The 13,865-nt window shown below is 33.1% G+C and overlaps 1 protein-coding gene across 1 annotated transcript; it reads right to left on the bottom strand.

The window, feature by feature from the left end:
- Positions 1-1,063: 1,063 nt before the first annotated feature.
- LOC114038463 (glutaminase kidney isoform, mitochondrial-like) lies at positions 1,064-13,506 on the bottom strand (the record flags this gene model as incomplete). Its single annotated transcript, XM_027855721.1, has 4 exons — positions 1,064-1,240; positions 3,809-3,867; positions 8,960-9,123; positions 13,427-13,506. Coding segments are annotated over 4 exons (315 nt in total), but the record flags the coding sequence as incomplete, so codon positions are not given.
- Positions 13,507-13,865: the final 359 nt, after the last annotated feature.

Raw genomic sequence — 13,865 nt, 5'->3', positions numbered from 1 at the left:
ATAAAATACCCATATTATCAATTTAGCTCTCTTGTTGAGAATGCCTCGAAACCAAAGATTACTGGGAAAGTTAAAGTAGCTATTACAATCAAAAATAAGAAAATTACAAGTCATATGTCCATTGTTATTGCTGATTATCTCTAATGAAATGAAAAAAATAAGAGAAAAATGATTTTTTGATAAATTCTGTTACCTGATCTATAACTACTAATATCAAGGAGCACAAAATGAAACAGACTAAATAATTCTTTCTTCACCAAGTCCAATGTATTTACAATTATGCTGTGGAGCCACAAATGACCTTAAAACTAGATAACGCAAGCAAGCCTAAAAGGATACTGCTAGCATGACAAAACTTCTAATTCAATTTTTGTGATATGCTTAAGGGCACCTGCAAAATAAGCTGTAATTATATATATATACACACACATATATATATGTGTGTGTGTATGTATGTATATGTATATATATGTATATGTATGTATGTATGTCTTTTTAAATTAAGGAAAACTCCAATGTTTTTTTTTTTTAATTTGAAAGTATCTTGTTTTTTAAAAAAGCTAAATCAGCATTTAAATAAGTAAACATCAGAAATAATAAAAATAAAATCTTGAGACTACTGGAGTAGAAAGTGACATAACAAGACTAGGTAACTCCCTTTTAACTTTTAACAGGAAAAGCAGGAGAAGTTGACAACTATGTTCCAAATTTCTTTGATAACCGTTGCCCCTTTCCCCACTAAGTTATTTCTACAGTTACACTTGTAAATTCAAACTAGGACATAAATATTTCCTACTACTGAAAAGGAAATGAGTATATCTTTAAAATGTTAATTTTGTCACAAATATGGGAGTATCTTCTTTCAAACTCTCTTGCTTTTCCAAATCACTTAAAACCAGGCAAAAACATGTGAGATCAAATGAAATAGATTGCATTCAAGTGTGATAATGCCCATAGTGACCAATGGTTACCCCCCCCAAGAAAAGAAAAGTAATTGTAACACCTTTAAAAACTTAATGATGTGAATTTTAAGTGCAAGATTACATTTGTTTTTAAAAAGGTATTTACCTATGTAAGCTTTGTTTTAAATTTTTAAAAATTGGAGTTTTCCTATAAGCTTAGTAGTTAAGTATATATGCAACAGGTTCCTTCTGTCCAAATTCTCCTCTTTCCACAATCTGCTAATCCTTTTGAACAATTCCTTTGCCTCTTCCCCCATTTCCTGAGATCACCACCAATCCTACAAGGAAAAAATATCAATACTACAAAAGTGTAATCTAAAGAGTCATACGTAAGACTCCACCTTTAAATTTTTGAAGTAACATAAGGGAATATGGAGCAAAGAGCACTATAAGAAATTCTGAAATTAAGAAGACATCACAAATTAAGGTTTTAACTTTTCTTTTAATATATTATCTAAAAGAGTGGAAAAATGAGCTAGTTCATAAGTCATGCTAACAGCAAAATACTGAAGCATTCTGTGTCAAAATGATTCTCTTATAAACTATATACATAGAAAAATTAACCTTAAAAAGCACATTTATCATGATTAATGGGCCTGATTATCATATTTGAATAAATTACAATTCCCTAAGCAATTTGTCCACATACTTTTTAATTCCACTGAAATGGTGCCCTTGACCATTCACGACTTTATAAATTATATTCATATAAATTGAGGTAGTTAGGTCAAAGCTGTTCATCTTCAAGAAAAAATAAACATAATTATGCAGCAAAATGTGAACATAGGAGACCCAGTCCTTGGCCCAGGTCTGTCCCCTAAGAAACTAGGTCCCTATTTAAATGCACTTAAATTTGGATGGCGTTGGTTTCCTCATACATTGAGAGATTCCAACTAAAATTATAGGATTTTAATATTAGAAAAGACCTTAGAAAACCTCAAAAGTTTTTCCAGTTTTATGACTCTGACTTCAACTTAAAAATAACAGAGTCTGAAATTATACAACAGATCATCCCACAGGTATAATATGCTAAGATTTTCTGTAAAAGCTTTGAATTCTTCATCAAACAGGCACCATGAAAATATTACTGAATTCTTAGGTCACAATTTTAACATAAAAAGTTATTTTAAGGTTAAGAATTTTTCTCTAAAATAACCCTCCAAATTAACTATTCTGCTGTAATATACTTCTAATTAAGTAAAACATAATAGAAAGTTGCTTTGAATATAAAAATCATAGTCCAAATCCTTATTTTTAGGTGCATTTTCTACTTAAAACTGCTAAGCAAATTTCTTTGTAGAATTAAGGCTTTTTTATACTACAAGACTTTAAACTGTAATTATTTCTACTTTATGTTTTAAGTATTCATATTAAAAATAGTTTAGTTGATTCCAGACTTAGTCCAGTGTCGCTAAAAAAAAAAAGTAATGAAATGATAGTGTAATATGATAATCAAACATGCAATTTCTACATGCAAGGCTTCGAAGCAGTAAAAGAAAACCCAAAAATCATTAAATAAAAGTAATTTGGCAATTAAAGTCTTTTAACAATCACATGCATAAACTCTACCCTAAGTTACTATGTTAGTGTCTCTAATGGTTCTGTCATCAAGCCTTAAAGGTATCATTTAGCATGATAAATTTTCTAACCTCTAACTTGGGTTAATAGTTCTCATTTTAAGAGACCATTAGTACAACTTTTGATCAAATCTCATTTTGGACAGGTATTTAAAATATTAAAGACTTTTATCATGAAGGTGATTTTTATGTCACACAAAATATCATTTAACAGTTGTGAGTAGTCACATGAACATTTTTTTTTAGTATGATAATTAAGAATAGTATGATAAAGCTAAATCTCTTACAAAGGTTCTTTTCCCTCCTGAGCAGAGTCCATTAAAAATGGAAGAGCAGGGCATAATTCTAGTGGTAATCTAAAAATGACTAAACTGGTTTTTTATAAGTTGTAGGGCATGACTCATATTAAAACATTTTTTCATGTAAACAAAGCAAAATGATTCTATACCCCATTCATAGCAATGCGGTATGACTTATTTCTAACTTCAGATGTACAAACAGATGTGCTGACCAAAATGTTCCAAAGTTAAATGACAGTAGCTTGGTACAGATGGAAATTCAAACAACAACTTATACACAATTATAAATGAAAATCAATTTTAAATAATTTTACCAAAATAATGATGTGGCTTACAAGTACTTATACAAATCATGCCTCAAAAAATTTAATTTTTTATATTTAAAGCTTAAAAAATATATGTTCATAATTAGAATATGCACTGTTACTATTAGCTATGGAAAAGTGAAACAAATGAAATACATTCAATCACAATTTTAATTTCAGCTTACAAGTCTGAGAAGATTGAGAACCCTACTAAATAGATGCACTTTGGCATTAATGGAACGGATAGACTATTTGTCACATATAAACTAACGACAAAACATCACAGTAAAGAACTTTAACCCTATCCAAAGCTGCTCCTTCTATATAAAATCCAAATGGAAGAGAAAGTACACGTCAGAACATTAAAGGAAAAAATATTTCAACTTAGGTCTCTTACTATTATATTCTGAAGGAACCAAGAGGAAACTACTGTTTTTATAGAAGGTTCCTTTAAAAATTTTCCTATTGACATTTGTGTATTGTTTATATTTTAACAGAAAACTCTAACACTCCTAAATACTTACTTTTTAAATGTCAAAGCAAAAATTACAGACTATTTGATTTTACAGCTATGGTAAACAATGAAGGATTCTTTTTTAATAAACTATAATCACTGAAAATAATGAGAACAAATAAAGAAGGAAAAAGAAACGTCAACATTTTACCTTTATTAACGAAGTTACAACAATTGCTCCAGCATTCACCATAGGATTATGAGGCTTATCTGTGAAATTATAAAAACAATAGTATTAACTAAAATGACTAATAGCATAAGGACAAATCTTTAAGGCATATATGCATATACTTTCCAGGATAGTATATTTTGGTGTTCTTTAAATGTACATAGATCTGAATAAATCAAGTTGATATTTCAGAAATTCTTAGAATATAAGATTTTTGACCCTCTCAGTCACCTGAAGTTCCAACCTAACAGACAAACTTCTTTGAGGACACCTGCATTTTATACATTAGAAACTTAGGTCTAGTAGTCCTTCTACTACCTCACACTGATACTTAATGTTGTTGTTGTTCAGTTACGTCCAAGTCATGACCCATTTGGGGTTTTCTTGGCAAAGATACTAGAGTAGTTTCCCATTTCCTTCTCCAGCTCACTTTACAGATGAGGAACTGAAGTAAATAGAGTTAAGCGACCTGCCCAGGGTCACACAATTAGTAAGTGTCTGAGTATGAAAACACTAATCACAGGAAGGAAAATATTAACAGGGAACTGCAAATACAATATCATATAAATATGGATATGGAGTCAGAGGATCTGGTTGAAATCTCAGCTCTGCCATTTCCTACTTACTATCAGGGTAATTTAATCTCTATGAACCTCAGTTTCCTCAATCTGTAAAAATGTAAGGTTTGAAAGAGATGACAATTACATGATCCTATGAAGCACTCAAACCTTAGCCTAAAGTCAGCCAGGTTGATCTAAACGCAAGCAATATCTACACTGCTAAGATTCCTCATTTACCTTTTGAACAGGGACAAATCAGGATGACTTCCCCTTCAATGTTAGCTCCTAGATATACATATTCACGGAAAGATAACCAATTAGTATTTCCCTTAAACTCTATTAGTCCTCATTTGACACTGTTACCTACTCTGTTCCTTTGAAAAGTAACTCACATTTATATTGTACTTTAAGGTTTACAAAGTACTTTGTTAACAGCCATGCTGAAGAAACATGAATATTATGATCTCCATTTTATAAATAAGGAACCTGAAGCTCAGGGAGCTTACCTGACTTACCTAGGGTGTCACATAACTGTTAAGGTTTGGAAGTGTGGTATTCAAACCGAAATCTTCCGCCTCCAATATCAGTACTCTTTGGAGTATTACCATGATACATCTCAACCCCTCCAAATTCCATTGTAATATCAACTGACCAATTGCTTGAGACACAAACAGAGTACGCATGGACCCAAACTGGTATGTGAGACCCAGAAATAAAACTCCCCTGATGGTCAACTGGCATGACAATAGATAAAAGACTAGCTTTGGGTCAGAAAGATTCAGGTTTGAGTCCTGTCTTGACACATACCAAATGTGCAACCATGGGGCAATTCACTTGTCAACCGAGGCAACTTTTCATTTTTTTCCCTATGAAGTAGCGCATTATTTCATTGAAATTTCAACTCCTCCAGATAGTTTACTACAGTGAAAACAAAATCAATACCACAGGCTTTAAAATCTCAAGTGGAAGCACCCCTGGGCTCCTAATTAGGTCTGAAATATCAGTTTTTCCCCACTCACTAACGGGCTTGGTGTTTCTCAAGAATATTCCTAATCCCACTTCAGGGGGAAATAATCTCATCTCCATTGTGCAGCTGGCCAACAAACGAGGCAAAATGTGTCTGGACTGACATTTCAGGAGGCTGTCTACCAGGCCTCAAGAGCCTTGAGGCAACTCTTTAAAATAAAAAAGTTACAGGGGAGCTGCCAGCCTGCAAAAAAAAACACAAGTCTAGACACAGATGCCAGTATGTTGTGTTGGCAGTTCTGTGAACTCATTAATAAAGATTGTTTTTTCCTTCCCAAATAAATCCTACCATTCCTTATACAATGTTAACAAAACAAAGTAGGTTTTCAATTACTTACAAATTTGTCAAAATGCTATGATGTACTATAATATCTTTTTAAACATCTATTTATACTTAGTACTAATTCTTAATGAAAGATGTCATTTACATGTACTATCATACGTAGCATCAGCCCGGTGTAGTAGAGCCGGCTTTGGAGTCAGAAGCCTTTGCTTTAGGTCCTACTTCTAGCGCATATCAGCTGTGACTCTGTGCAAGTCACTAAACTTCTCTCTTCTTCTCTCCTCAATATTTATGCAAAATATTGCAATTATTACAATTCTACACAAACTTCTGAGTATATAAAGAAAACTGTAGAATCAGTATATGGACACAAGGGGGTGGGGTGACTCTAGACTTGCCCTCAGAACATCTCCAAGAATCCTTGAACTACTACCCTCAAAATCCCAGGACTAGAACAGTTCAAATGGATAATTAAAGGAAGTCAAGGTACGCAAAGCAAAGCAAATAATCATTAAAATTGTGTAATAAATTTCTGTTATTGGATACTTTGGCTTAACAATTAGTTCTGGTATATCAATATTGACTGAGAATTTTTAAAAGCTACTGTCATAATTGTGATTAGCAAAAAGTTCTTTTTACAGGTAGGGATGATAGCTGATAAAATATGAAGTATTTTACCTGATAAAAACTTAATTTCTAAAATCATACGCCTCCCATGAGATTAACACTGTTCAAAGAATCATAGATTTAGAATTGGAATGGACCTTAGAGGGAAGGTGAAAGGGGTAAGGAACAAGTATTTATTAAGCACCTACTTACTATGTGCCAGGTACTGTTCTGAGTGCTTTGTAAATATTATCGCATTTAATACTCACAACATTTCTGGAAAGTAAGTGTTTAATTATCCCCATTTTAAAGTTGAGGGACAACTAGTCCAACCTCTTCATCTTACAGTAAGGAAACTGAGGCTGAGAGAGTGATTTGCCCAAAGTCACACTGAGGCAGGATTCAAACCCAAGTTCTCTGAGTCCAAATTCAGCATGTTTTCTATAGAACTGCATTACCTCTCAATAATGGATTCATCTCTTCTAGAGATTATCATTAATGTCCTACAATATTACATTCCTCACCCCACCCCCGGTAATTCAGTGTCTTCTCCATTGAGAGGCAACTCACAAGAATTTCTAGGTTCAAATATCATCTATAAGATTTATTAATTCTAATCCCTGGGTAAGCCATATGCTCCCTTGGGCCTCATTTATAAAATAAACATAAAAAGGTGAGATACTTTCCTCATGGGGTTGTATTAATGAAATAAAATGAGGTTCACAAAGATGTTTGCAAGCCATAATGCACTATATTAATATCAACTACAATAATTATTACATTAATTCCTCATTTTAAGGATGAGATGACCTTCAAAGTATTGCTATTTCCTATTATTCAAATATTGAGCAGCACTGCAGAAAAAAAAGTTCTGAGTCAAAGGCATGAAAATACTTATGTAATTCAGAAATAAAAGACAATGTATTCCCTAGCACCGTAGTGATAATGATAATACCTAGCATTTATATAGTGCTTTCAGGTTTAAGGTTTGCAAAGCACTTTAAAAACTTCTTATTTTATTCTCATAACAATTCTATGAGATAGGTGCTACTATTTCCCTCATTTTACAAATAAGGAAACAGACTAAGAGATTGATGTTAGCTGATTTGCCCAGTCATAAAAGTAGAATATTCAAACTCAGATCCTCCTGACTCCAGATAAAACCATCAATAATCACTACACCACTAGCTGCCCTATACAGTGAAAATCATTCTACTCTGGCATTGTAGAAAAATAATTTTCATTCCTAATTTGTTTCATAATACTCCATTAATACAAACACTGATTTCTACATGAAATTTAAGCCGCTTAAGTTAATAAATTATTATTATATCACTCATCTCAACAAAAATTGCAATCACAAAAGACTCTATAAAATGGATGGACAGTAAGCAATCTCTGTACTTTTTAAGGGTCTTTTTTACATTCAATACATTATAGAAATCCATCTCTCCTGATCTTTTTCTTTTGGAAGTCAGCAAAGTAAGCTAAATTCTGTGAACTAAATGCATCAAAAATTTTCAAAAATTAAATGCTACAGAAGAGAAAAATGCAAGGTGATATTTTAAAAATAAATATGAAAATGCTAATTTTTTATCCTCAAACCTCCCTAAATATTGTGTTCACTTAGGCTGTTTTTGTTTCAATTTAGAAAAGAAATTTGGCAGACACTTTTAAGTACTCTTAACAAATACACTGGGTATAAATTCTCAAATTTCAGAACTGGAAGAAACCTCAGAAGACATCCAATTGGTACCCTCTATATTCTACCAGACAAAGTCATCTAGGCTTTACTTGAAGTTCTCTAGAAATTGTTCCTCTCACTTTGGGATAGCTCTAACTGTTACAAAGGTTTTCCTATAAAGTCTAAATTAACCACTCAGGGAATTTCTACGCATTTCTTCTAGTTATGCTTTGTGAAACCAAGAAGTACAAGAAGACTATTAAATTTTTCATGTAATAGCCCTTCAAATAAACACTCAAAACAATTATTATTTTTGCATTAAACTTGTCCTCCAGGCTATCAAAAGTCCCTTTCTTTCAACAAATCCTCCTATGGCATGATCTCAAGGCCTTGTGCCATCCATGTTGCCCTCCACTAAACACTCCTCAGTTTATCAATGTCATTCCTACATTGTGGTATCTAGAACTAAACACAAAAATCACAAAATCTGACAGGGCAGAACACAGTGAGAACAGTTATTCCTCTAGCCTGAATACTTTATGTCTCCTAATGCAACCTAGGATTGCAAAAGCTTTCTTGATTGCCCTAAATACGCTGTTGAGTTATAGTCAACTTACAGCTGACCAACAAAAAAACAGGTATTTCCCAGATGAACTGGTATCTCATAACCCCCTCTCACTTTGTACATGTGAAGTTTGATATTTTAAGTGTAAGAGCAAGTATAAGCTAGGGAAGGTATGGCTGGACAGCAAAACATCTGACTAAAAATGGGAGGTTTTCATGGTTTACAAACTCAATATGAAGAAAAGCTCATTTTTTACTATTTTAAAGAGTCAATGTTTCAATCTATCCTCATTACTTCAAATGTCTTTAAGGTGTAATAGCTTTGAACTCTTCCTTAAAAAGACAGGTAATAACTATTTGGAATTATGCAGGAAAATGAAATTTCTCATCTTTTGTTTTCTGATTCTTACCGTCTTCATTCAGGAAAAGTTTATTGAATCTTAATCCACTAGGCTCTTTTCCAACATATCGATGCACGTATTCTGTTCCAAGGTCATTTACAGCAATGGCATATTTCAAGGGCTTTACACAGGACTGAAGACAAAAGGGAACTTTGGTATCTCCAATAGAATGCCTTTTGTTAAAGCAGATAAAAAAAGTAATTAATAGCAACCAATAAAGATGCAATAGCGTAACTGCTACATTTTTATATATTAATCTTGATTTAAAAGATCACATTTTCCTTTTATAACAATTATGAATCTCAAAGAATAACTATAAAAAACAAGTTCATTTTCAGAAGCAATCCATATAGGCAAAATCTTATTTACTCAAGAAAGGGAACCATGATTCACAACTGGATCATATATAATAGAGCAAGAGTCAATAACTTTGCCTTTGGGCAGACTTTTTTTTTTAAGTACTTAACTAGATCAACTACCATGACCTAGGTGAAGAGGAATAAAGAAGCAAAGACTAAACAACTGCTCAAGAATTATAAAGCTCTGAGAAGTCTTTTTTTTTATTTGTTATTTTTATTTACTTATTATTATTATTTTTTTTAGGCAATTGGGCTTAAGTGACTTGGCCAGGGTCACACAGCTAATAAGTCATGTTTGGTCTGATGCTGGATTTGAACTCTGGTCCTCCTGACTTCAGGGTCGGTACTCTATCCACTGCGCCACCTAACTGCCCCTGAGAAATCTTTCTTAAGAGCAACTATCTCCTTAACTACAACTTCCAACTTTATCTACCTATTCCTTTTCCAACTCAATGAAAGGAAATAGTATCAGATGACTTTAGAGTTTGCATTAAGGACACAAGACTGGCTATACCTACCTTCATGCATTTTACATGGGAAATAGTAGGAGTGGGGTTTATGCTGTGAAACTAGAAGGTATATGAAATGGAGAAGAGTTCCCAGAGTAAAAAAATTCTGGTCATTTTACCAAGAGCAGTTTTTAACTATGACAAAAAAGTATACTATGAGTGTTTAATTTTGTTCCAAAGTTCAATTATTAATTTTGAAAAAAATAATAAACACAAAGTCCCAAAAATATGAAATAAAAAGAACAGGCATTTGCATAGTACCTCACAGTTTTAAAAAACAAATAATTATTGTTTTGTTTTTACACAATCTAAATTTTCCCATGTATCTTTTCCCCTACTCGTTTCCCTGAAAATCATTCCATGACAATTTTCTTTTTTGAAAATGAGGGGAAAAAAATCAAGAAAAAATGATAAATATCTCAAAAATTCTGATAACATAACCAATGCTTCATATGCACGGATGTACCATCTCTGAAAAGGTGGGGTGGAGAGGGGGGAAGGAGAGAAGAATCTTCTCATAATTATTCTTTTTTTTTTTTTAATTTTTAGGCAATTGGAGTTAAGTGACTTGCCCAGGGTCACACAGCTTGTAAGTGTCAAGTATTTGGTCTGGGGCCGGATTTGAACCCGGGTCTTCCTGACTTCAGGGCCGGTGCTCTATCCACTGTGCCACCTAGCTGCCCCCTCATATTTGCTCTTTGCAGCTTTGCAATATTCATTTTCAATTGTTTTGCGGTGGTTTGTCTTTATATTTACGTTGTTGTTGTCAAGTGTGTATATTGTTTTCTTGACTCTGTTTACTTCACTTTTCATCAGCTCATGCCAATAGTTCATTACTTCTCTGTATTTATCATATCTGCTATATCTTCAAGCACATTAATATTAGATCTCATGAATGTACCACAATTTGTTTATCCATTCTATAACTGTGTACATATATTTTGTTTCCAGTTCTTCGTTATCACAAAAAGTGCTGCTATAAATATTCTGGTGTATATGGGGAATCTTTATCAATGACCTCCTTTTAGTATATGCTTAGCAGCAGAATCTTGGGATCAAAGGGTCTGGACATTTTAGCCATTTAATTTACACTGATTTAAAATTGCATTCCACAATGGCTATGCCAATTCATGTCTAGGCAGAGTAGATTTCATTCTATGCACAAAGCCAACAAAGAAACATAATTTCAAGAGATATTTGCAGTGTTCAAATGTTATAAACAAAAAGACCACCATGTAGATAATTGTGACTTCTGTGCCAACTTCTGTTGTAGGGAATGAAGAGAAGTGAAGTCCTAGAAAGAACTCAACAAGATCATACAAACCAAGTCTAAACATATCATAGAGACTTTCAATACGAAGGTGGGTACAGGAGAGGATGATAAAAAAAACTGTTGGAGAATAGGGCTCATGATTGAAAAATGAAAGAGAGCAAAGACTTGTAACCTATTCAGAAGCTTCTTGCTTCAATCTCACTCAATAAGCATTTATGAAACATCTATGTAACAGGTCCCATACTCCACGTTAGTGATACAAAGACAAAAATGAAATAGTCCTTACCCTAAAGAAGTTTGTCTTCTATTAGGGGAGAGAACACACATACATACATACATATATATATGTGTGTATGTGTGTGTGTGTGTGTGTGTGTGTGTGTGTATTTGAGGTACTGACCTCAAGGAGCTTACTTTCTAATGGAAGAAACAACACAAACACACAATAGGAAGTTGTGTCCAGGGAAGGGCCTGGACTGTTAGATTATGGGGATGGTGAGTGAGGCCCCAGGAGAAAGAGTAGACTGACATACTCCATTTAGGAACAATGATAGAATTGTTACAACATAGGGTTCATGGTTCTAGAAATTGGGGGGGGGGAAGGGTGCTCGATGAGGGCAGAGAGGAGCGCATGTTGAACACTTCAGCAATGAGTTCAGAAAGCAGGAAATCATAGAAGAGAAGGTTAAGTGAAGCATGGTTGAGGATTTCCTGGAAGTATCCCTAGAGAAGCAGTCACCAAGAGGGAAAATTATCCAAGATTTGCTGTGTGAATTTTAAATCACTATATATTTTATTAGATCCACTCCTAAACTTTTAAAAAGTCCTCTAAGTTCTACATCACAAAAAAAAAAAAAAAAAACTTCCCGCAAAAGAAAAAAAAAAGGTACAGGTCAATGGTTAATACTAGAAATTGATTTGTAAGTAGAATGTTATACTGACATTTGGCTCTAAACTACTGAAATAAGAAAATCAATGCAGAAAACACAATTCTCTCTGTGTGTTCCCTGATTCACTAAAGCTTATTCAGATACATAATACTGTTAAGCTCAGTATCCAAGAAGACCAACTAGGAGACTAAAAAATGACTGCTAGTCAATGAATGAACTATTAGAAAAATGGTACTTTTTTTCCATGAAAGCAATGGTGTCATATTTTTAAAATAAAATCCTATTTTGTTAGGTTCACACCGAAGTTGAATACAAGGAACCTCCAGATACCAAGACCTTGATTTTAATTACCTGAATTCCCAGAGGAAGTTTCCTCAAAATGTATGAAATCCTCAGTTTGGCTGGTAGTGAATAAATCTTTCATTACATATACCCAATGAAAGCATTAGTTTCTCCAATATTATGATTTATAGTATGAATAGGGATTCATCAAATTCTATCAGACACCCTCAACAAAGTCTGAGTATATATACATATGTATGTGTAGGTGGGTGTTCTAAAATATGTGGTTTAAAAAAAAAAAAAGATACATACAAGCCAACATAAGGTATGTTTACTGTTTGAGATTAAGTTTTTTACTAAAGAAATTTGAGATATCCAAAAGATTTTACTTTTCATGAAGCAGAAACCTAGTTCATTATTCTAGCATTTAAAAGGTTTTTTTATCTACATATTATGCCATTAAGTCACACAAAATTTAGTTTTGAAAACTTAGTTTTTAAAAAATGAACTACATATCACTGAGATTACTTTCATGTTTTCTCAACAGCCAATGATAGAAAGAATACTTCTAATTTAATAACCTATGTAATTAGTTTTTTTAAGAAGCTTTCAGAGAAAATGAAAACATTTCAATTGTTCAAGGAACAATTTTTTACATGTATAAAAATAATGACTACATAAAATATTGGTTTTACTCCACAAATACAAACATAAAATTAGAATGATCAGAATGCATATATATACACACATGTATTCAAACATATAAGATTTACTTTCTAACAACAAATTAAAACATATAGCCAGCCCCAAGCTATATTTATGCAAATATCTTGTAAAGAAACAGGACTACTTTTTTGCTTCTGAATCAGAAGGAAAAGTTACTTGTAACAAAATTATCAGGATTAAAGATTTCATTTTCAGTGTCCAAATGCACATATACTGGTAACCACACTTTTGAGAAATTCAGTCAGAAAGCACTTTTCCTTTTTTGCAATTGAACACCCACATACTTTTAAGGTATCCTATATCAAAAGCTATGCTGAAGTAAGATTTTCAGAAGCCATCATTTCACCATCCAAATAACAAATATTGCAAAAAATTATAAACTTTCAAAATATTTTTAGACATTTACAAAGAAATGATTTATTTAAAAATGAACTCACCTCTGTCCATCCACTGTACACACTGACACTCCCCACAAATCTGGACTGAACTTGGCCAGTTGAGGGATGTAATCAGCAACCTAAACCAATACATCGACAAGGAATGAGAAGCTTAGTTAAGACCCAGGAATGTAAAGTTATAATGCAGGCAAATAATATGCATACTCTGCAACAATGAACACCTTTTCTTTTAGTAGAGACACTCTCTCTCCCAGGTTGTAAACCATAACAGGTGATTTTGAAAATACCTTTCTTGGGAGGCAGCTAGGTGGCACAGTGGATAGAACACTGGCCCTGAAGTCAGGAAGACCTGAGTTCAAATCCAGCCTCAAACACATAACACTCACTTAACTGCGTGACTCTGGGCAAGTCACTTAACCCCAACTGCCTCAAAAAAAAAAAACCAAAAAACAAAAAACAAAAACCCTTCTCCAAGGTG

Source organism: Vombatus ursinus, unplaced genomic scaffold (genome assembly GCF_900497805.2).
Source record: "Vombatus ursinus unplaced genomic scaffold, bare-nosed wombat genome assembly UNPS02011114.1, whole genome shotgun sequence".
In the NCBI taxonomy this organism is placed as follows: Eukaryota; Metazoa; Chordata; class Mammalia; order Diprotodontia; family Vombatidae; genus Vombatus; species Vombatus ursinus.
The sequence above is the reverse complement of the archived record's forward strand: the minus strand, read 5'-3'. Positions and strand labels throughout refer to the sequence as shown.